General features: G+C 38.5%; 1 protein-coding gene across 1 annotated transcript in view; it reads right to left on the bottom strand.

The window, feature by feature from the left end:
* The window catches only part of UNC13C (unc-13 homolog C), a 678,662-nt gene that overhangs the window by 359,834 nt on the left and 295,823 nt on the right, over window positions 1-23,005 (bottom strand). Inside the window, exons 11-12 of the mRNA XM_005685753.3 lie at window positions 14,154-14,381; window positions 13,038-13,179 (exon numbers count right to left, since the gene is read on the bottom strand). Of these exons, the coding sequence (XP_005685810.2) occupies window positions 13,038-13,179; window positions 14,154-14,381 (370 nt within the window). The remainder of the gene's footprint in view (window positions 1-13,037; window positions 13,180-14,153; window positions 14,382-23,005) is intronic.

Genomic DNA, 23,005 nt, shown 5'->3' with positions numbered 1-23,005 from the left:
GACAGCAAACTCTGAGTACTAGAAGTGGGAGACACAGGATGTTAGGACCAAGGCTATTAGGAACCACATGAAAGCTACTTAATGAAAACTTACTGACATAGCCTTATCTAACTCAATGAAACTATGAGCCATGCCATGTAGGGCCACCCAAGATGGATGGGTCATGGTGGAGAGTTCAGACAAAACATTATCCACTGGAGAAGGGAATGGTGAACCATTTCAGTATTCTTGCCTTGAGAAACCCATGAACAGTATGAAAAGGCAAAAAGATAGGAGACAGACAGATGAACTCCCCAGGTCAGGAGGTGCCCAATATGCTACTAGAGAAGAGTGGAAAAATAACTCCAGAAAATATGAAAAGCTGGAGTGAAAGTGAAAACAAAGCCCAGTTGTGGATATGACTGGTGATGGAAGTAAAGTCTGATGCTGTAAAGAACAATATTGCATAGCAACCTGGAATGTTAGGTCCATGAATCAAGGTAAATTAGAAGTGGTCAAACAGGAGATGGCAAGAGTGAACATTGATATTTCAGGAATCAGTGAACTAAAATGGACTGGAATGGGCGAATTTAATTCAGATGACCATTACATTTACTATTGTGGGCAAGAATCTGTTAGAAGAAATGGAGTAGCCATCATAGTCAACAAGAGTCTGAAATGCAGTACTTCAGTGCAATCTCAAAAATGACAGAATGATCTCTGTTCATGTCCAAGACAAACCATTCAATATCACAGTAATGCAAGTCTATGCCATAGCTAGTAATGCTGAAGAAGCTGAAGTTGGACAGTTCTATGAAGACCTACAAGAACTTTTAGAAGTAACAGCAAAAAAAGATGTTGTTTTTATCAGAGGGGACTGGAATGCAAAAGTAGAAGTCAAGAGATACCTGGAGTAACAGGCAATATGGCCTTGGAGCACAAAATGAAGCAGGGAAAAGGCTAACAGAGTTTTGCCAAGAGAACACACTGGTCATAGCAAACACCCTCTTCCAACAACACAAGAGAAGACTACACATGGATATCACCAGATGGTCAAAACCAAAATCAGATTAATTATATTCTTTGCAACCAAAGATGGAAAACCTCTATACAGTCAGCAAAAACAAGTCCAGGAGCTGACTGTGCTAAGATTACGAACTCCTTATTGCCAAATTTAGACTTATATTGAAGAAAATCGGGAAAACCACTAGACCATTCAGGTATGACCTAAATCAAACCCTTATGATTATACAGTGGAAGTGAGAAATAGATTTAAGGAATCAGATCTGATAGACAGAGTGCCTGATGAACTACAGATGGAAGTTTATAACACTGTACAGGAGGTAGTGATCAAGACCATTCCCAAGAAAAAGAAACTCAAGAAGGCAAAATGGTTGTCTGAGGAGGCCTTACAAAGAGCTGAGAAAAGAAGAGAAGCTAAAGACAACAGAGAAAAGGAAAGATATACTCATCTGAATGCAGATTTCCAAAAATTAGCAAGGAGAGATAAGAAAGCCTTCCTCAGTTATTAATACAAAGAAATAGAGGAAAACAATTGAATGGGAAAGACTAGAGATCTCTTCAAGAAAATTAGAGATAAAAATGGAGCTTTTCATGCAAAAATGGGCACAATAAAGAACAGAAATGGTAAGGACATAAAACAAGCAGAAGCTATTAAGAAGAGGTGGCAAGAATACACAGAACAACTGTACAAAACAGATCTTCACGACCCAGACAATCATGATGGTGTGATCACTCACCTAGAGCCAGACATCCTGGGAATGTGAAGTCAAGTGGGACTTGGGAAGGATCACTACAAACAAAGCTAGTGGAGGGAATGGAATTCCAGTTGAGCTATTTCAAGTCCTAAAAAATGATGTGAAAATGCTGCACTCAATAAGCTAGCAAATTTGGAAAACTCAGCAGTGGCCACAGCACTGGAAAAAGTCAGTTTTCATTCCAATCTCAAAGAAAGGCAATGCCAAAGATTGCTCAAATTACTGCACAATTGCACTCATCTCACATGCTAGCAAAGTAATGCTCAAAATTCTCCAAGCCAGGTTTCAACAGTACGTGAACCGTGAATTCTCAAATGTTCCAGCTTGGTTTAGAAAAGGCTGAGGAACCAGATATCAAATTGCTAACATTCACCGGATCATTGAAAAGGCAAGAAAGTTCCAGAAAAACATCTACTTATACTTTATTGACTATGCCAATGCCTTTGACTGTGTGGATCAAAACTAACTGTGGAAAATTCTTATAGAGATGGGAATACCAGACCTGCCTCCTGAGAAATCTGTATGCAGGTCAGGAAGCAACAGTTAGAAATGGACATGGAACAACAGACTGGTTCCAAATCGGGAAAGGAGTACGTCAAGGCTGTATATTGTCACCCTGCTTATTTATCTTATATGCAGAGTACATCATGAGAAATGCCAGGCTGGATGAAGCACAAGCTGGAATCAAGATTGCCAGAAGAAATATCAATGACTTCAGATATGCAGATGACACCACCCTTATGGCAGAAAGCAAAGAAGAACTAAGGAGCTTCTTGATGAAAGTGAAGCAGGAGAGTGAAAAAGCTGGCTTAAAACTCAACATTCTAAGAACAAAGATCATGGCCTCTGGTCCCATCACTTCCTGGCAAATAGATGGGGAACCAGTGGAAAGAGTGACAGACTTTATTTTCTTGGGCTCCAAAATCACTGTAGATGGGGACTTCAGCCATGAAGTTAAGAGATGCTTGCTCCTTTGAAGAAAAGCTATGTATAATCTAGACAGTATATTAAAAACAGAGACATTATTTGCTGACAAGGTCTGTCTAGTCAAAGCTATGATTTTCCAGTAGTCATGTATGGATGTGAGAGTTGGACTATAAAGAAAGCTGAGTGCTGAAGAATTGATGACTTTGAACTGTGGTGTTGGAGAAGACTTTTGAGAGCCCCTTGGACTGCAAGGAGATGAAATCAGTCAATCCTAAAGGAAATCAGCCCTGAACATTCATTGGAAGGACTGATGTTGAAGCTGAAGCTTGGATACTCTGGCCACCTGATGCGATAAACAGACTCATTGGAAAAGACCCTGATATTGGGAAAGATTGAAGGCAGGAGGAGAAGGGGATGTCAAAGTATGCGATGGTTGGATGGCATCACCGATTCCATGGGCATGAGTTTTAGAAAGCTTCAGGAGTTGGTGATGGACAGGGAAACCTGGTGTGTGTGCTGTAGTCCATGGGGTTGCAAAGAGTTGGACATGACTGAACTGACTGACTGAATAGTGATCAGCAATGAGACCAGAGTACAGAGGAGTGAGAAAAGAAGGGAGAGAGGGCAAACGGACAGTAGGAGAACAGTGATAGATTGGGCAAAGCAAGACAGAGAGAGAGAAAGGGAAATAAGGGCAGAAATGGAGAGAGGGGGGAAATATAACAAAGGGCAGAGATGGAGAAAAACAGGCAAAGATGGACAAATGTCAGAGGAAAAAATAGAAAGAAACTAAAAGGTCACAATAATTTTTGTCCCTTTGGAGTTCTGCTGTTTGGCTTTTCTTGGATTCCTGCAAGGATACTCTGTGTCCATAATAACATTTGTTTCCTCCTGATCTCTTTTCTATGGGTCAGTTTAAATGTAGACCCTTTCTTCTCACCAAGAGGGATCTCTACAGAATAGCCCCCATTGTCCTGAGCTTGCTGTTTGCAATCCCCTACTCCCTACATATTTGGGGCATTTTGTCTGAATTCTATTTGATCCTCACTATAAAACTAAATACTGCTGCTGCTACTGCTGCTAAGTCACTTCAGTCATATCCAACTCTGTGCAACCCCATAGACGGCAGCCCACCAGGCTCCCCTGTCCCTGGGATTCTCCAGGCAAGAACACTGGAGTGGGTTGCCATTTCCTTCTCCAAGGCATAAAAGTGAAATTGAAAGTGAAGTTGCTCAGTCGTGTTTGACTCTTAGTGACCCCATGGACTGCAGCCTTCCAGGCTCCTCCATAAATACATGGCCCTCTATATCTTAGCCTATAGAACATCACAGCAGTATCTCCAAGGATCTGTCCTGTTCTGAAATTTTACAGTTTGTTGACTATAAGTCTATTCTTTTTGGTGGCTCTAAGCTCAATTCTAACCTCACTGAATTTCATCCAATCTTCTTTCTATACCTGCTCCTCACCTTATTATCAAACCTCCAAGTTCTCGTACAAATCATTCAGGAAGTAGGTGCTATTCTATTGGCTCTGCTGTGTATAGATGGGTATTGGCTCAACCACATTTACCAAATGAAAGGAAATATTGGTTATAGGGACTTCCCTGGTTGCTCAGACGGTAAAGCGTCTGCCTACAATGCAGGAGACCCAGGTTCAATCCCTGGGTCGGGAAGATCTCCTGGAGAAGGAAATGGCAACTCACTCCAGTATTGTTGCCTGGAAAATTCCATGGACAGAGGAGCCTGGTAGGCTACAGTCCATGGAGTCACAAATTCAGACACGACTGAGCAACTTCACTTTCTTTCTTTCTTTTCTATTGGTTATACATCCCCATGGTGCCACAATATAGACAATGATTAGTAAACAAATCTGTAACCCTGTAAATTGTGACTAAGCTCCTTCTTGCTTTGGACAAATGTGGGACTATCTGTTTGACAAATGACTTTCTGATGCTGATACCATTGTTGCAAGCCAGCTCAGAAGACTGCGGAAATGCTCCCTTCCCACGTAGTCCAAAAGAGGCCTGCACTAGTAATCCAGGCAATACATCAAATCCCTGATTACATTCAGCCTGTCATTTTAAAATATGAACCTGTCATGCTCTAAAGACATTTTTTCAATTGTAGTATTTAATGCTATCTCCTATGGAGATTAGTTTATACTTAATTCATACTCAGCCCTGAGCTGAGCAGCACACGGCATGGTGGAGAGTCCTGGGCCTGAGACACTCAGTGTGCCACTCCATCTGGGTTGCTGGTAATTGAACACAGGTGGCATATGTTTTGAGGGCCAAGGCAATCATACCTCTATAAAGAACAGCATTATGAGTTTCTGATACTTCTGGGTTAAAGGAGCTTATGTATAATGCTACTTCATAACAATAACTTTACTGAGTCAAGGAGGGGAATACTTTCTGTACTATTGAGCACTATTGAGCACAGGGGGGCACTATATGCCCACTGTGAACAAACCTAGACACAATACAGGAACCTAGTGTATTGAAAAGCAGAGACATCACTTTGCCAACAAAGGTCTGTATAGTCAAAGCTATGGCTTTTCCAACTAGTCATGTATGAATGTAAGAGTTGGACCATAAAGAAAGCTGAGCACCAAACAATTGATGCTTTTGAATTGTGGTGCTGGAGAAGACTCTGGAGAGTCCACTGGACAGCAAGGAGATCAAAGCAGTCCATCCTAAAGGAAATCAACTCTGAGTATTCATTGGAAGGATTGATATTGAAGCTGGAGCACCATGGCCACCTGATACAAAGAACAGACTCACTGGAAAAGACTCTGATGTTGGGAAAGACTGAAAGAAGGAGAAGGGGACAACAGAGAATGAGATGATTGAATGGCATCACAGATTCAATGGACATGAGTTTGAAAAACTCTGGGAGATAGTGAAGGACAAGGAAGCCTGGTGTACTACAGTCCATGGGGTCATAAAGAGTCAGACATGACTGAGCGATTGAACAACAACCACCCACTGTGAACCTGAGATTCAAAGAGGTTGAGGCATTTCCTGGTGGTTAAGAAGCATGCTGAATCTAGAAGGGCTCTGGAACTTAGGTTTATAAACTTTAAGTCCAGAGAGTTGGTTTTTTTTTAATATAATATGAAATTACTCAAGTCAGTACTTCCCATGGACCCAGTACAGTGCTTTGCATATAAGGAAATGGAAGTACAATTTAACTGATACCCCACTAAGCAAGTGGAGCTGGTTGTTCAGACAATACATGAGTAGAATGTTTAAACACCACTTCCATGTCTATTCAACATCACCATGAATAAATGAGGGCATGTCCACACTCCTACCATAGGCATTGCATTGACTAGACTCTTTTTAAAATTAACTCTTTACTCTAGTGGTTAATACCCATCAAAACAAGGTAGCCAATACATGCCTGCTACTGCCCCTCCAAGAGGGTGTCAGTGTGACATTTTGTTTTCATTTCCTATGTTAGCAAAAATGAGGCACCATGGATCAACTATAGGGTTCTCTAGAAATCACAGTATCAACATATAACATATAAACTAAGTCTCCTAACCACAAAATTTCTTATTCAGTAAAGGGGCAGACAATACTGCCATTTTCTCGCTAGAATCCACTGGAGAGACTGACTGCTTTTCCTCTTGAGGGAATGGTTTATGATAAGCATAAACATTTCATTAACTGTAGCACAGCAAAATAAAATAAAATGTCATAATTAATTATGTAATGATCAAATACATAAATTACTAGGATCCAAGAGCAAAGATAATGAGCACCTTAGATTTACATAACATTATCATTTTCAAAGTGTTTTTATATATATTAGCTTAATTAATGCTCATGTGATATTTTAAAAATTACACATTTACAACCCCCACTAACCCACATTTCTGCAAGGGCTTAATTGGTCATGCCTCTTTTCCCTGTAAACACTCTCCAGAGTGCCCCATTCTAGAATCACACATTCCATAGCTTTTGAAGATTAAAATTTCCAACTTCTCTTTTTAACCCACGGTAAGAGAGGTAGAATTAAAATTGAAATCACTTAGCATTAATCTCTTGAGGGCAAAGTGCCATTAGTGGGAGAACAATTAAGCTTTCAAGCAAAAAAAATTGAAAAATTACTTCATTTGCATTTTTGTTTTACCAGCTTGTGACTGCCTTGTTGGTTCAGGTCAACTGCATTTTTCCAAAGGAAGAATTTAAATGTGGGTAAAAACAGACCTCTGTACTTATACTTGTATCTTATTTTTTATTTCACAATAGGGGGCTCCTTTGTAGACTTGACTGTACTATAACCTGTCTAAGCTTTAATTTTTTATCAATAAAATGAAGGAGTTGGATAAAACATTGTCTCAATATTTCACTCTATTTCAATTCTCAAAGTCTTATTTCAGCAGTACTTCCTTCCTACAGCACCTTGTTCATAAGACTAATCTTGGCCTCATTATTTAGACTGGAACTTTTTCAGTATTAAAGTATTACTGCTATGTTTGCTCCTTGGCACAAAGGATATGATGTCACTAATGTTAATCACTGTAATAATACAACCGCCATTTTGAATATGTTTAACAGGTAACAAAAGCTCTCTATATATTATCTCAAGAAATATATCAATCCTATGAAGTGTATATTATCCCAGTTTTTCATATTAGAAAAGCTAAAGTTCAGAATTTAAACAAATTGCCCCAAATGCAAGCTAAAGTCACACCATTAATAAGCCATCCTATTTTCAGAACCTCAGGACACGTTTTTACACTCCAGTTCACAGGGCAGAACTGTCAGGTTAGCGGGAGGCATGGATGAGTTCATCTATGACATGTATGCATTTTTCAAAATCTGCACATAAATTCACCATGAACTCATTTCCTCCTGCCAAAGAAAGCCCCTTACTAAGAAAGATAAGTTTGTAATTTTCCATACCATTTTCATGGTAAATGAAAACATGCACAGGTAGATTCAAAATAGTATTTCTAGAACCAATGATATAGAACATCAATAATAAAAATGGAATCTTTGCGTTCCGGTAGCTGACAACAAAATTAATTACTGTTGAAAATTTAGACATTCATGTTGTACATTCTAGAAGGAAAGAAACAAAATATTTGTGAGCATAGTTTCACTTACAGCTCATAAATATTAATGGAGAAGTGAAAATAAGCTAAATATGTATATACGTACAGCTGCTGCTAAGTCTCTTCAGTCGTGTCCGACTCTGCGACCCCATAGACGGCAGCCCACCAGGCTCCTCTGTCCCTGGGATTCTCCAGGCAAGAACACTGGAGTGGGTTGCCATTTCCTTCTCCAATATATGTACAACAGGGTACAATAAATTTAAATTTTCTCTTCCTTGAAAAGACGACTATTTAAAAAATACATATATTGTTGTTGCCAGTATGTGGTGTCTCTTCTCAAAAGGAAAACCAAGCATACAGTAAATTACATGAAAAACTGCCAATCAGCATATCAAAAACTCATATTTTAACTACCTACTTCAATATACTCAGCCCATGAACCATGAAGTTTTCTGACCTGTCCAGTGGGGACAAACACTATTCCTGACATGAATGAGCGCTGGACGCTGTCATATCTAGTTCTTTTGGGTGGAACTTATCTTGATTTGGGGCAGTTTTCTCATTGCATGTATGCATCATTACTCAGATGATTTGTCAAACGGGGCCCTTTGCAGGATTAGAAAACTAGACTATTTCGACTACAGCATTTCTGTAGTAATGTCTGTCTAATGCTGTCGACATAATACTACAGCATTAAGGATGCCTTATTTAAAAGGCTGGGGACTGCCGCTTTGTTTCATAGATTGCAATTAGCAAACTATGGATCACATATATCCAGATGCTGTACCCTGTTTCACATGCTCTGTGTTGGCTCTGACACTATCTTATTTTGTTCTGCTAACCAACTGAATTCAAAGTTCCAGACTTTCTATTCTAGTCAAGAAGGAGTAAGAGAGACTAGAGATACACTCTCATATGAAAAGTAAAAAAGTGAGCAAAATATTTGAAACATTATTTTTCAATATACTGAAGATTTGTCAACAGTGATTGCAAGAAGACCAAAAAAAGAAAAAAATTAACAAGGTGAACCTCACCATTACTTCAGCTAACTTCCCTGAGGGAATTTCCAGGCCCCTGTGCAAAGACAGGAAAGCCAGGTGGAGTCCACTGGACTCTCTGAGTTAGAAAGACAGAGCTGAAAATCTGAGGAAACCAAAGCAGTTAGAAGTCACAGGGCATACTATCAAACAGAAGATAACTGAACTGAAAAAAAACAAAAACAAAAACAACTTCCAATCTGCTACAGGCTCATCCTGAGCAATCAGTTGAGTAACAAGTGCATGCATGTGGTAAAACGACCCAAGGCCAGGTTAGAAGCCATCCTCAAAATGATTAGATGTCACAATGCCCAGCACTCACCAGGGCCAGAAGTAGTGCTTATGTCTACTGCACAGATAAGAAAAGTTTATCATTCATGAGTCAGTTGGCAGAGGATACGGCAAAGTCTTGCTTCAGCACTGAGGCGTAATTAGCCTGAAGTTGAGTGCTGTTTCATTTCCACTTAATAAATTTTGAAAGCAAGACCTAAAGAACTAAAGGGTTTCCATGTAACTTAACTACATCTCAGAACAGAGCTCAGGAATATTTAGAGGATGTTAAAAGTATTCAGCAACCACCAAGGTAATATTCACAAAGTCTGTTATTCAATTTAAACCATCAGGCGCAGGAAGTGGCAGAAAAACATGACACAAAACAAGGGGAAAACAATATCAATCAAAACTAACCAAGGATGGACACAGATGATAGAATTGGCAGTTAAGGGCATTAAAATAACTGTCATAATAAGTGCATGAATCAGAAAGTTAAGTACAGAAGGACAGTATCAGAGGAATGGGAAGACAAGCCACAGATAGGGAGAAAGTATTTTTAAGACATACATGTGATGAAAGTCTAGTATCCAAAATATTCAAGGAAATAATAAAATTCAATAATAATAAACAACTTGATTTAAAATTGGGCCACAAACCTTGACACCTCATTAAAGAAAATAACAAGGATGGCAAAAAAGCAAATTAAAAGATATCCCATAGAGTATGTCTTAAATGAAAATCACGGTATTAATAAAACAACAGCAAAGTATCACTACACACCCATCGGAACAACCAAAATTCAAAATGCAGAGAGGATATGGAGCAAGAACTATTACTGACTGCTGGTGAGAATGCAAAATGGTATATCCACTTTAGAAGACAGTTTGTCAGTTTCTTACTGAACTAAACATAGTCTTATCATATGATCAAGCAATCATACTCCTTGGCATTTACTCTAAGGAGCAGAAAACTTATGACCACATAAAAACCTACAGTATTTATAGCAGCTTTATTCACAATGGTTAAAACTTGGAAGTAACCAAGATTTTCTTCAGTAGGTGAATGGATAAATTCAAGATAATATTATTCTAGTACATCAAGACAAATATTACTCAGTGCTAAAAAAGAAATGAGCTATCAAACCATGAAAAAAAACCACAGAACTTTAAATGTATATTAATAAATGAAAAAAAGTCAACCTGGAAAGGATACATATTGTGTAACTCAAAATAATAGGACCTCCTAGAACAGGCAAAATTTTGGAGACAGTAAAAGACGACTGAGCGACTGAACTGAACTGAACTGAACTGAAAAGATCAGTAGTTGTCAAGAATTGGTGGAGTGAGGAGTAATGAACAGGTGATGAGCAGAGGATTTTTAAGGTGGTGAAAATAGTGTGTATGATACATAATGATGAATACTGTTATTATACATTTGTCCAAACATATAGAATATAAACACTATGAGAAATTTTATGTCTCGTATGAATTTTGAATAATTATCTTGTGCCAATGTAGGTTTATCAATAGTAACAATACCCCCACACTCTGTTGGGAGATGGTAATAATAGAGGGAGGCTATGCATATGTAGGAGTAGAAGGCATATTGGGAAATCCCTACATGGGCTCTTCAATTTTCCTATGAACTTCACCTCCTCCAAGTACATCTTAATTTTTAAAACAGTTAAGTAGAGTTGCTGAAGATGCAAAGACTCAATCTGAACTTCCTGATATGGAAACTAAAACATCTAAGGTGAAAAATACAGTGGCTTGGATTAAGAGTAGATTAGACATTACAGAAGAAGTCACAGCAACAGAAATAATTCAAAGGAAACCCAGAGAAAGGAAAGGGACTGGGCGGGGCGGGAGTTGGGTAGAGCATCCATGGTCTGTGGGACAACTTCAAGAGGCTTTATATATGTGTAAGTGAAACCTCCAGAAGACAGAAGCAGAAAGAATATTTGAAGAAATAATGGCCAAACTTTTTCCAAATTTAAAGTAAACTTCAGACTCATAGGCTCAAGTAGCTCAATAAACCCTAAGCACCAGAAACACAAAGAAAATTAAACCATGGCACACCATAATCAATTGTACAGGTAAGTAAAGAAAACAAAACTTTAAAAGCAATCATGGGTGTGGGGGATAACATGTACAGAGGAACAAAGAAGACAACAGATTTCTCATGAAAAATAAGAAAGCAACAAAAACACAAAGACAATGGAACAATATTGTCCAAGTATATTTTTCAAAATGACATTTAGAATCAAACAGTCATCTCAGTATGCAGTAAAAGCTTAGACAAAATGCAATATTGACTTCTGATCAAAACTCTTAGCCTACTGGAAGTAGAAGATTGCTGTCTTAAGTGGAAAAATGGCACCTACAAGTATACAGGTAATATCAGAGTTAATCAAGAAAGGAACCACTTCCCTCTAATATCAAGAACAAAGCCAGGATGTCTGCTTTTATCATTTTTACTTGGCATTATACTGGAAATCTTAGCCAAGGGAATAAAGCAATCAAAACCATCCTAGGCTTCCCTTTGTATGGAAAAAGTGATGTTGATTAAAACATACCACGGAAATAATTAAAAGGTTCTAAAATATATAAAATAACTTTGAAAAAAGAAAAAGTTGGACAACTAGGACTACCTGATATTAAGACTTCATTTATTACAAAGTAAAGCTTTATGATATACTGTATGATACACTGTATATCAAGACTGTATGATATACTGTATAACATAGGAAACTCTACTTAATGCTCTATAATGACTTACATGGGAAAAGAAGTGTTGATATATGTATATGTGTAACTGATTCACTTTGCTGGTTTTGAACGTTCAGATTTTCAGTTTCTCCTACAAAATGTAGCTCTAGCTGCACTGCACCTACAAGACTGCATGGCAAGGAGATGTTTCTTGCTCGTGAGTCACTTGCTCTCAAGTTTGCAACAGTGCCTTTCCCTCTCCTTTATGGTCCTTATCCTGCTTTATTCACTTACTTGACTGCCTTAGGAATAAGAATTTTTGACTATGAATCAATTTCTTATCTTCTGTTAATAAACAAAGAGAGAGTAAAATTGTTTCTCTCAGTAGTTTGAAGGGAGAAGTCACAGAAAGCTCTTAACACTCTCACTGGTACCCTCTGTTATTGAGTCCCAACTCATTTTCCACACTTTTTTCTTAATACTTCCTAAGCCAATATACACATGAAACTCTTATTTCACACACACTATATGCCACATTCCCAAACAATCTGTATATGTTGTGTTTGCTTACTTAGCATGTAAAGGAGATCCATGTTTAAACCATTAACAAAGAAAGAAGGAAAGAGAAAAGCATCGTTTACTTTTAAACTCATAGATTGGGATTTTCATTTCCAACAAATGGTAACTGGAAGTCATCTTATCTCTCTCCAAGAAGGAATGACAGAAAGAAAACAACCTTTGACAGAAAAATGATTCCTTGCTGTTTGGTACAGGATATAAAAGGTTTAAAAATAAATGACCCACAAAAAATGAGAGGTTCGAAAAGTTATCATCAACCATTTCATCAGTATAGGCTGGTATGGGTATGATAAGCCATGTGACGCTCAAAGTCTTTCTACTGTTTTCAGTCATAAATCTTCAGATGTCAAGATATTGCTGAATCAAGCCTATAAATTCCTCACTATACTGGGTCAACTCAAGTTATAGATCATGTTGTAATCATTTTTTTTTCCTCCTGCAAACTAACCCCAGCTGTGCCACCTTTTTTGTTTGTAATATTATTATTTTTATTCACTTGCTTCTCAAGATGAGGAACAGATAATATTATAAGAGTATTAAATAAGTTCACAATATCAGTTCACAACATCTTTTTATAATTTCTGCATAGATACAATTAAAACGAGATAATTATTGCTTGTATATTTCCATGCTTGTAAATATATCCTCAAATATTTCAATATTTTAATAGTTTTCCATTATATACTTACAAATAAAACTTTTCATCCCACACTGGATTCAAGTTTCCAAAAATGGTTTTAGTCCTTCTTTTGTTCTTTCCGACTTGAACTGTAACATACGGGTCACTAGACCCTGTTTTGTCTTTTGCCTGCAAGCCTTGTGCAGAAACCACTGAAACAAACCAAATTCAATCTTTTAGTATAAGTATTTTTGCAGAAACAAAAAACTGATAATGAAGGAAACGTTTTCTATTACTTTGTCCTTTGCGTTTGCAGACATATCCCCATGGCTTTCACTCTCATGAACAGCAGGATTTAACAAAATATTTAATGAAAGAACAAACCACGCAACATTCAAATCTTTCTTTGACTAATATTTCCTTTTGCCTGTAATGAAGAGTAGCTGCAGACATACATCTACATATATTTCTTATCTATATACTCATATGTCACTGCATGCATGTATAGACAAATGAGAATGCACAAACATTAAGCCGATTAATTCAGTAAATATTTTGAATTATCCAGTGTAGTTCAAAGTCTGTGATTTAAAATATGTTTGTGTATATGAGTGTACTGTCAGTATTAAAGAAAAGCTTCTTAATTTTGCCTTTTGAATACAATATGAGTGAGTTAAGAGGCTTGGTAAATATTAACATGATAACCTATGCAGCTGCTGTTACTATAACGAGCAACTTCATAAGTTCAAATTACTAGACATCACTATACTCAAATTACATTGAGTCAAGGATCAAATGGATAAGGGCTATTGACCCAGGAGTAAGTAAAATGATATTTGTCTTCTCATTAAGAAAAACTGACTAAAGAGATTATTGGCTACTTTTGTCATTTATCAGTGTCAGGCAGCAACAAAACTAATCTCTTGTAAACTGCAGGGTATTGACAAATATATTATAAAACAGAACTTTCTTCCTCTCGAAGAGCTTTTGATTAGAATGAGACATGGACTGAAATGACTTCAATTATCTACCATACCTTTAAGAAATTTGAAGTTTCAATTAAACTTCAAAGTTGACAAGACTGAAAAAATCTATTTATTTTGCCTATAACAATTATTAGCAGTGATTTCTAACATATATAAAAACTCAAAGCAGAATAAAATTTTTCAAAAAGACTTATTTTTACCTGTAATGGTTATTTTTGCTGACCACTTAGATGTCCCATCCAGTACACTCTGTTTGGCTGCCTTTGTGTACTGCACAAAATCTTCTTTAGAAATCTGAAACATTTCCTGAATTACTTCAAACACCTCTGGCCTGTTTGTCTCCCTGATCTTCATTCTTTCTTTCATGGCTGTAATAATGGTTTGAGTCTTATCTTCTGCACCATGCTTAGAACTCTTTTCTGCTGCTCCTATAATAGAAAAATTGATGAAGATGTAAAGACACACGAAGCTCTTTTTCATAGACCAAGAGAAGGAGGGTCAGAAAAAAAGGAAGAACATGAGAATGAATGAATGCTTGAATTCTCAGGAGTCAGGGTAGCCTTTTCAGAAAATATCAGGAGAATAAGCACTATGCTGAGATTCAGAATCACTAGCCCTTATGCTACTGTAGGTAATGGACATCCACGATCCCAGGGTTTTTTAGTTGTATTACTGAACTGAGTCACAGCTGTGCAAATATTTGATTTGAATTTTTAAAAACAACTTTCGAAACCAAAGGAACACACACAATTAAATGTGTTACATACCACACATATTTACTCACTGGGTGACCAAGACAAAATTGAGAAACAGATACATATGGCAAATGTCACTCAGAAATCAAAATTTCAAATACTTGCATTCACCTAAAGTGCCCAATTATTTTTAATTCATGAAATTTATCATAATTAAAAGCTTACATTTTTCCTTGCAAAATGAAAACTACCACTATCCATTAGATTGAAACATAGGGTGAGATTTTACTTGGAATGAAGGTGATTCTATTTAAAAAGGATTCAGAAACCACTGGGCTGCACCATCCCCACATCATGGGCCACAGACGTGAACTCACATTCTGTGATACGGCCACAGTTTTAAAGAGGCTGAATTTTCACTTTCTACTCAAAAAGTAATTTTTTTACTTCTAGAACATTATTTGTTATGATTGGTCTCAATCTGCTGGGCTATACACTATCTTTGTGTTATAAATTCTTGTTAACAAATCCTGACAGTGAAGAATTTCCAAAAGGCAATCTGAGTTCCTCAGATAGTCTCAATGCTCTGTGTGGCCTCTGGGTTGCTCTGTATTCCACGAGCAAACAGTGGGCCTTGATTCTGACTCTCAAGGTTCCTTACTGAGTGTGAAGTAGGAAAGTAAAAGACCACGTATCAGGGTCCAGAGGGACTGTCGCTGCTAAAACCAAACACTTTTTGGTACAGAAGTAACTGAGATATAACAAAAAGAATACTGTGGCTATAGGTAATTGACTTCAGTCGCTCAGTCGTGTCCAATTCTTTGTGACCTCATGAATTGTAGCACACCAGGCCTCCCTGTCCATCACCAACTCCCGGAGTTCAACCAAACTCATGTCCATCGAGTTGGTGATGCCATCCAGCCATCTCATCCTCTGTCATCCCCTTCTCCTCCTGCCCACAATCCCTCCCAGCATCAGAGTCTTTTCCAATGAGTCAGCTCTTCGCATCAGGTGGCCAAAGTACTGGAGTTTCACCTTTAGCATCATTCCTTCCAAACAAATCCCAGGGCTGATCTCCTTCAGAATGGACTGGTTGGATCTCCTTGCAGTCCAAGGGACTCTCAAGAGTCTTCTCCAACACCACACTTCAAAAGCATCAATTCTTTGGCATTCAGCTTTCTTTATAGTCCAACTCTCACATCCATAGATGACCACTGGAAAAACCATAGCCTTGACTAGATGCACCTTTGTTGGCAAAGCAATGTCTCTGCTTTTCAATATGCTATCTAAGTTGGTCATAACTTTCCTTCCAAGGAGTAAGCGTCTTTTAACTTCATGGCTGGAATCACCATTTGCAGTGACCTTTGGAGCCCCCAAAAATAATCATTCCAATTTTTATCTCCATGACTATAAATACTGCCAAACTTGTATTATATTTTTTGAAATACTGTATTTATGAAATAGGCATACTAATAGCTCATTAAATTATTTAGAGATTGAATGTGATGATTTATCTACACAAGTCCAACCACAAAGGATAGCTTCATTAATGTTCTTTGAATTTACTTCTGTAAATGTTATGCACCTGATTTAAACATGGAAACTAAAACTAAAAGGGAAGGTCAACTATGAACTTTCCTTATAATAAAATCATATAAAATTTAACATCAGTAGTTTAGCGAACATCCTCATTATTTGAAATTATAACTTTTGTTTTCTAGAGTGGAAAAAATGCATTCGTAGTAATCAAGATGTAATTAAAGTATGGTAAAAGAGATGCATATTCTATTGGTAGAAAGAGCAGTTTCCCTTTCTTTATATATTTTTTAACCTTTGAGAATTTAAACCACATATTTAAAAAAGAATACTAAAAATTAACATATTCCATTTAAGATATAATTTGAAGGGACATTCTTAATGCCATAGTGATCTGTTAAGACATGCCCTAGAATAACTACACATTTATGAATTATGTATCTTTAAGCATTCTTGTGATTTGTTAATAATGGCTTGGTTCCACAGAGCATAATTTTCACAGAGCAAAATTAGCATAGGCTAGACTACATAGTTGCAACTCCCCAAAAGAGATATTTTACTTCAAGTATTAGAATAATCATTAAATAGAACAAAAACCAACAGTGACTTGAAAAAGTCACCTGCAAGATTCAAAGTGCCTCAAAAGTTTGGTTTTAAAGGTGATTCAACAAATGTCCAAAGGGTTAGAAGCATCATTAAAATATTAGCTTCCCCCAATATTTTATTTCTAAACAACTATGCTTGTTATGTCTATTAATGCCCTCAAAGCTCTAGAAAAGCATGTTAAAGTCCTCAAAAGTTAAATGCATTAACTTTTGGGTTATTTTTCTTATTCAGGCAGAGCCAATTGACCACCATCCACATAATAAATGTTCATCCCAATAATAATTACCAAATTCAAGGCTCGAACGTCAAAAGAATTTTCTTCCTAAGAAATCAAACTTCTGTATTTAACAACCACTACTTAAATTCTCTTGAAGAATCAATTAGGTTAATGTTAATAGTCATTTATTATTAACATCCATTAACTACCTGCATTTGAAGCTGATGAACCCAGAGGGTGCAAGTGGTTAATAACCCTGCACTCAGGATCTGATACTGAGCCATGTGTTTATCAGTGTCTAATCTGATAAACTTTACTGCTTTTACTGTCTTTACCAGTAAAATCATGTAGGTGCACCTGCTTTTGATGTCCCTGCTTTCTTTCCTCTCCCATGAAATCACATAGGTGGGCATGTAGTTGGCATTTCCTACCCTTTCCCTTTAGCTGCTTTAACAACCAAGATAATCTTAACCCTCCTCTTCTACCATGCCTTCAATCTTTCAAGGAACAGCCCTGCAACTCCCCCGTCTTTAAGTCAGCCACCTCCTTTTCCTTGTAAGATCAAAGCCACACACTCCGCATGATTTCTCCCACACAACAAAGGACTGATGTTTAACAGGAGGGTAACTGGAGGAGCACAGATCCAGCCTAGCATCATCTCCCACCCCTGGAGGTGGGGAATGTGGGCTGGGAGCCCCCTTTCCAGGAACTGCCACCTTCTATAAAATGACTTCACTGTCATTAAACCTACAGCTCCAAACAAACAGAAGCAACCATTCCTGCCCTCTCCACTAGACAAACCCCACCAGATTCCACCATCCCATTTTTAGTAAATGCAATCTTTTAGAAGAAGTTTAGAAACATTTGCGTCTCAAAATCCTCCATAAAATCAGGAATGCACTCACAATTGTGTATCAAAACTGCATCTCATGAGCACTATTTAGATATTTGCTTTCTCAAGATTTCCCAATCACTTCAGAGTCTAAAACTATTTATAGGGATTAAAGGAACAAATAAACTGTAAAAAAAGAAAAAAGCGGGGAAACTTAAAAAACATTTTTACTGTGTAAGAGAAAAAGAAGGGAGCAAGGAAGAGAGAGGAAGAAGACAGAACTCTTTGGTCTCACCACTTAGCTACATAGATTACGTCAAATCCTTTTCAAAAAGAGAAAGAAAGAAAACGAATAGAAACAAAAAATTAAACAAGATTAAAAAAATTTCTTTTTCTCTATTTTTAAATAGCCTCTGACATCTAGAAATTTGGCTAACACAACTGGTTCACACTGTGGCTGGAAGCTGTCCCAGTGCTCACCACTAGGCCATCTTGCTCTCCAGCTGGGTGTAAGGACTCTCACAGGTCACCAACCTTGCACATGGTCCCTCTTAAAACAAAACAAATAAGACCACTCTGTAAGTTTTTCTAAGCCCAGTTGAAAACCACATCACCATGTGACCACAAAATACCAAACATCCTCCTCCACATATGAGTGACTACTGCTTCTTTACTAAATTCAGCTATTAGTCTCTGCTTTCTTACAGATAAGATTTGTTTCTTTTATGTACACAATAACAGGATTGTCCTCCTATAAGGCAACACCTGATCCAGAGAAATCCTCTTTTTAATACTCTCTTACTGAGATGCCCTGTGGTTCACCCTGGTGTGCATTCTCCATCGAAGCCATGGGTAATAAACTGAACTTTTAAAACTACAGGAGTGTTCTCAGTGATCTTTAACTGGAGAGCATTGACAGGTATTATTAATCCTTTTCACATATATGGAAAATGGTACTCAGAGAGGTTTTAGAAAACTCTTACTAGTGACAGGATTAGAAGCCAGATCTTTCTCAAGTAGTTCAGGACTCCAAAAAAATATATATAGATTGATAGCCTTTTTTCTTAGGTTACATAGAATATTTCTGTCACATTGCTCTTGCTGCTAAGTTGCTTCAGTCGTGTCCAACTCTGTGTGACCCCATAGACGGCAATCCACCAGGCTCTTCTGTCCCTGGGATTCTCCAAGCAAGAATACTGGAGTGGGTTGCCATTTCCTTCTCCAATGCACGAAAGTGAAAAAGTGAAAGTGAAGGCAGTCAGTTGTGTCCAACTCTTCGAGACCCCATGGGCTGTAGCCTACCAGGCTCCTCTATCCATGGGATTTTCCAGGCAGGAGTACTGGAGTGGGCTCCCATTGCCTTCTCTATCTGCCACATTAAGTGAGGCATATTCACCCTTTTTGTACCCCCACGTACCCTGAAAATGATCCGTTATGAGGTTATTCATTTGGATTAAGAAACTGATTACTGTATTAAAGTAACTTAACTACTGATTCCACTTTTATCCAAATTATCTTATCAAATCATGTTCTACTTAGTATTGAAAAGTCAGTGTAGTGAGTATGTTGTGGCTGGAGATAGAGACAATGGAGAGTGGGTGAACCTCAAGCTCGGTGGGTTGGCATAGAGGGAAGTCTTAGGGAGTCATCCAGAAGAGAAGGCCTAGGAAGCCAAGGTCTGGGCATCATAGATTGTCTAAAAGATAGGGAGAGGAGGAAAGCACTAGAAATAAAATTCAACAACTTTCCATTTCCCCCTCTAGGGGTCCATTTTGCATGTTTCTTTATAATTAGGAAAGATCACTAGGCTAGGAGTTCAGAGACCTTAGTTGTAACCCTACCTATGTTATTCATTTGTTTTGTTTTGTTTTATAAGATACTGAGCTGTCTGCACTAAGTAAAATCAGTAGCTTGGATTCTTCCAATTCATGGATCTCAAAGGCTCCCCTAATGATCTATGGTTCTGCAGAAGAATGATCTCTAAACTATTTCATGCTATTTCTAAGTGTGCTCTCAGGTCTTTGTTTGTTGCTTCCCAACATTTATTATGTCGTTAGCTGTGCTTACACATGTGCTAAATGATGGGGAAACAAAGACTGGTCTCCACCCTAAAGCAGCAAATACAAAGCTTCCTGCTGCTGCTAAGTTGCTTCAATTGTGTCCGACTCTGTGTGACCCCATAGACAGCAGCCCACCAGGCTCCGCCATCCCTGGGATTCTCTAGGCAAGAACACTGGAGTGGGTTGCCATTTCCTTCTCCAGTGCATGAAAGTGAAAAGTGAAAGTGAAGTCACTCAGTCGTGTCCAACTCTCAGCGATCCCATGACTGCAGCCTACCAGGCTCCTCCATCCATGGGATTTTCCAGGCAAGAGTACTGGAGTGGGGTGCCATTGCCTTCTCCACAAAGCTTCCTAAGTACTGATTATGTAAACATACTTTGTATAATTGCTATTGACAAAGCAAAATGTCAAAAGTTTCCAAGATATGTGTTCACATTTACCTAAGTTGTAGAAAATATGTCTGAGACCAGAGACAACACTGATAACATTTTTTTCTAGATCTGAGAGCCCAGAATAAAGCTCCCACCCACAGTAGCTGTTCATATGTTATACAAATAACATATGTCTTAAGATAGCATGGTTGCGATATGTGGCAACACAAATACTAAAAAAAAAAAAAAAAATCAGTAGTTTGCAGACAGGAATGCACTAGCCAGATTTTGCGACTGTTATGAGTTCGCAATGGCTAAGCATTACTTCACATAAGCGTAGCATGACATTAGCGGGGAACACTGAACAAAATAATACGTCTCACAAGGTGCCGCTTTTGTGAACTCTTGATGAAATGCTTTCTCTTTTTATGCAGATACTTGAAATTTCTAGTTAGGAACTAAAACTAGGTAGAATGTTTTTTTCAGTGGGACTCTGGGATTTCTTTTTTGGAGATGTGTAAGAAAGCGCTGGCCAACTGGGTTAGGCTTCATGGTTACTTGCATATTTTTCTGATTTTGAGGGTGTTTTTCCTACTTTAAAGAGATAATCAAAGGAAATTTTTTATGCATGATATCTCTTTTACATATGTCTCACTCCACATACAACCTCATCCCAACCAACATACACTTCTTTATTTCACGTATTCCTCGTTTAAAACTGCCACCATAACTGTTTGGACTTGGTCCTTATGGGCTACGTTGATATCCTTCAGGGTGACACCTCCTAGAATAATAGAAATAAAAACAAAAACAAACTAATGGGACCTAATTAAACTTAAAAGCTTTTGCAGAGCAAAGGAAATAATAGAAAAGTTAAGCGACAACACTCAGAATGGAAGAAAACAATTGCAAATGAAACAACTGACAAAGGATTAATCTACAGAATATATTAGTGGCTCATACATCTCAATATCAAGAAAAAAAAAGCCCAGTCAAAAAATGGGCAGAAAACCTAAACAGACATTTCTCCACAGAAGATATACAGATGGCCAATAAACACATAAAAAAGAGGCTCAACATCACTAATTATTAGAGAAATGAAAATCAAAACTACAATAAGGTATCACCTCATATCAGCCATAATCACCATCATCAAATCATCTACAAACAATAAATGCTGGAGAGGTTGCAGAGAAAACGGAAACCTCCTACACCATTGGTGGGAATGTAAACTAATACAACCATTGTGGAGAACAGTATGGAGATTCCTTAAAAAGCTAGGGAAAAAATCTAGCATATGACCCAGCAACTCCACTACTGGGCATATTGCATAAGAAAATCACAATCCAAATATACATATATATATATACACACATACATAGACATATATGTATCTCAGTGTTCACTGCAGCACTATTTACAATAGCCAGCACATGGAAGCAACCCCGATGTCCACTGAAAGATGAATGGGTAAAGAAGATGTGGTACACAGGCACAATGGAATATTACTCAGCCATGATAAAGAACGAATGCGAATCAGTTCTAGTGAGATGAATGAACCTAGAATCTGTTATACAGAGTGAAGAAAATCAGGAACAGAAAAACAAATAGAAAATTCCACAAAACAACTTCTGAATGCTGGCAGAAGACACCAGGCACCCAGAAAGGCAGCCCATTCTCTTTGAAAGGAGGTAGGACAAAAGACAAAAGATAAAAAGAGAGACAAAAGAGTTAGGGACAGAGACCCATCCCAGGGAGGGAGTCGTGAAAGAGGATAAGTTTCCAAACACCAGGAAACTGGCGGGTCTGTGGGGAGTTTTGGAATCTCAGAGGGCAACATAACTGGGAGAAACAAAACAAAACAAACCACAGATTATGCACCTAACCACAACTCCCAGTGGAGAAGTAGCAACAAGCAGGGGCTGAAGAGGGAGACACAGCCTGCATGCTTAGGGTAAGGACCAGGGCTGAAGGCCCTGAGGACAATCTGAGAGAGCTAACATGAGATAGCAAGCCAAACTGGGATGGGTGGGGGGTGGGGGGGCACGGGGGGGAGGGGGAGGGAGGGGGGGGGAGAGAGAGAGAGAGAGAGAGAGAGAGAGAGAGAGAGAGAGAGAGAGAGAGAGAGAGGACTTTCCTTAGAAAAGCTATAGGGCACAACCTGGCCTGCTCACAGAACAAAGAACCAAGTGAATACCAGAGGAGAGCTAGCCAGCTGCAGGCCGGCCCCTCCCCCTGCTGGAGGCAGAGAGGCAGGCAGGTGACAGCCAGAGCCGGAAAGAGGGGCAATCTCGGCCCCAGAGATGGCATCCTCCACCAAACTGTGAGTGGGTTCCCAGTTGCTAACCAAGTCTTCCTGGGATCCTGGACGGTTGACATGGGCCAGGAGGGTCTCAGTCAGAGATCAGCTCCCTAAAGGAGACACATGGCACACCTGAGATGGTGCTTCTGCTGTGCACCCAGGAAACCAAGGGGCTGGGACCAGGGAGGCAATAAAAGGCACCACCCACCTGGTAAGAGTGTGCTAAACAAACACCTGGTCACCTGCGCTACTTGCACCTGGGAAGGGCACAAAACGCAGGCCCAACCAAATCTGTGCCTTTGTGGAGTACCTGAGAACCTGAACCTGAGTGGCTTAGACTTGGGAAGTACACGAAACCCAGGGCCCACTTAGGACAGTTCCCCTGCAGAGCAACCTGGAGCCTGAGCAGTATAAACTGGGAAAGCACACACG

This window comes from Capra hircus, chromosome 10 (assembly GCF_001704415.2).
Source record: "Capra hircus breed San Clemente chromosome 10, ASM170441v1, whole genome shotgun sequence".
In the NCBI taxonomy this organism is placed as follows: domain Eukaryota; kingdom Metazoa; phylum Chordata; class Mammalia; order Artiodactyla; family Bovidae; genus Capra; species Capra hircus.
Note: the sequence above shows the minus strand (reverse complement) of the source record. Positions and strands in the feature narration are given on the sequence as shown.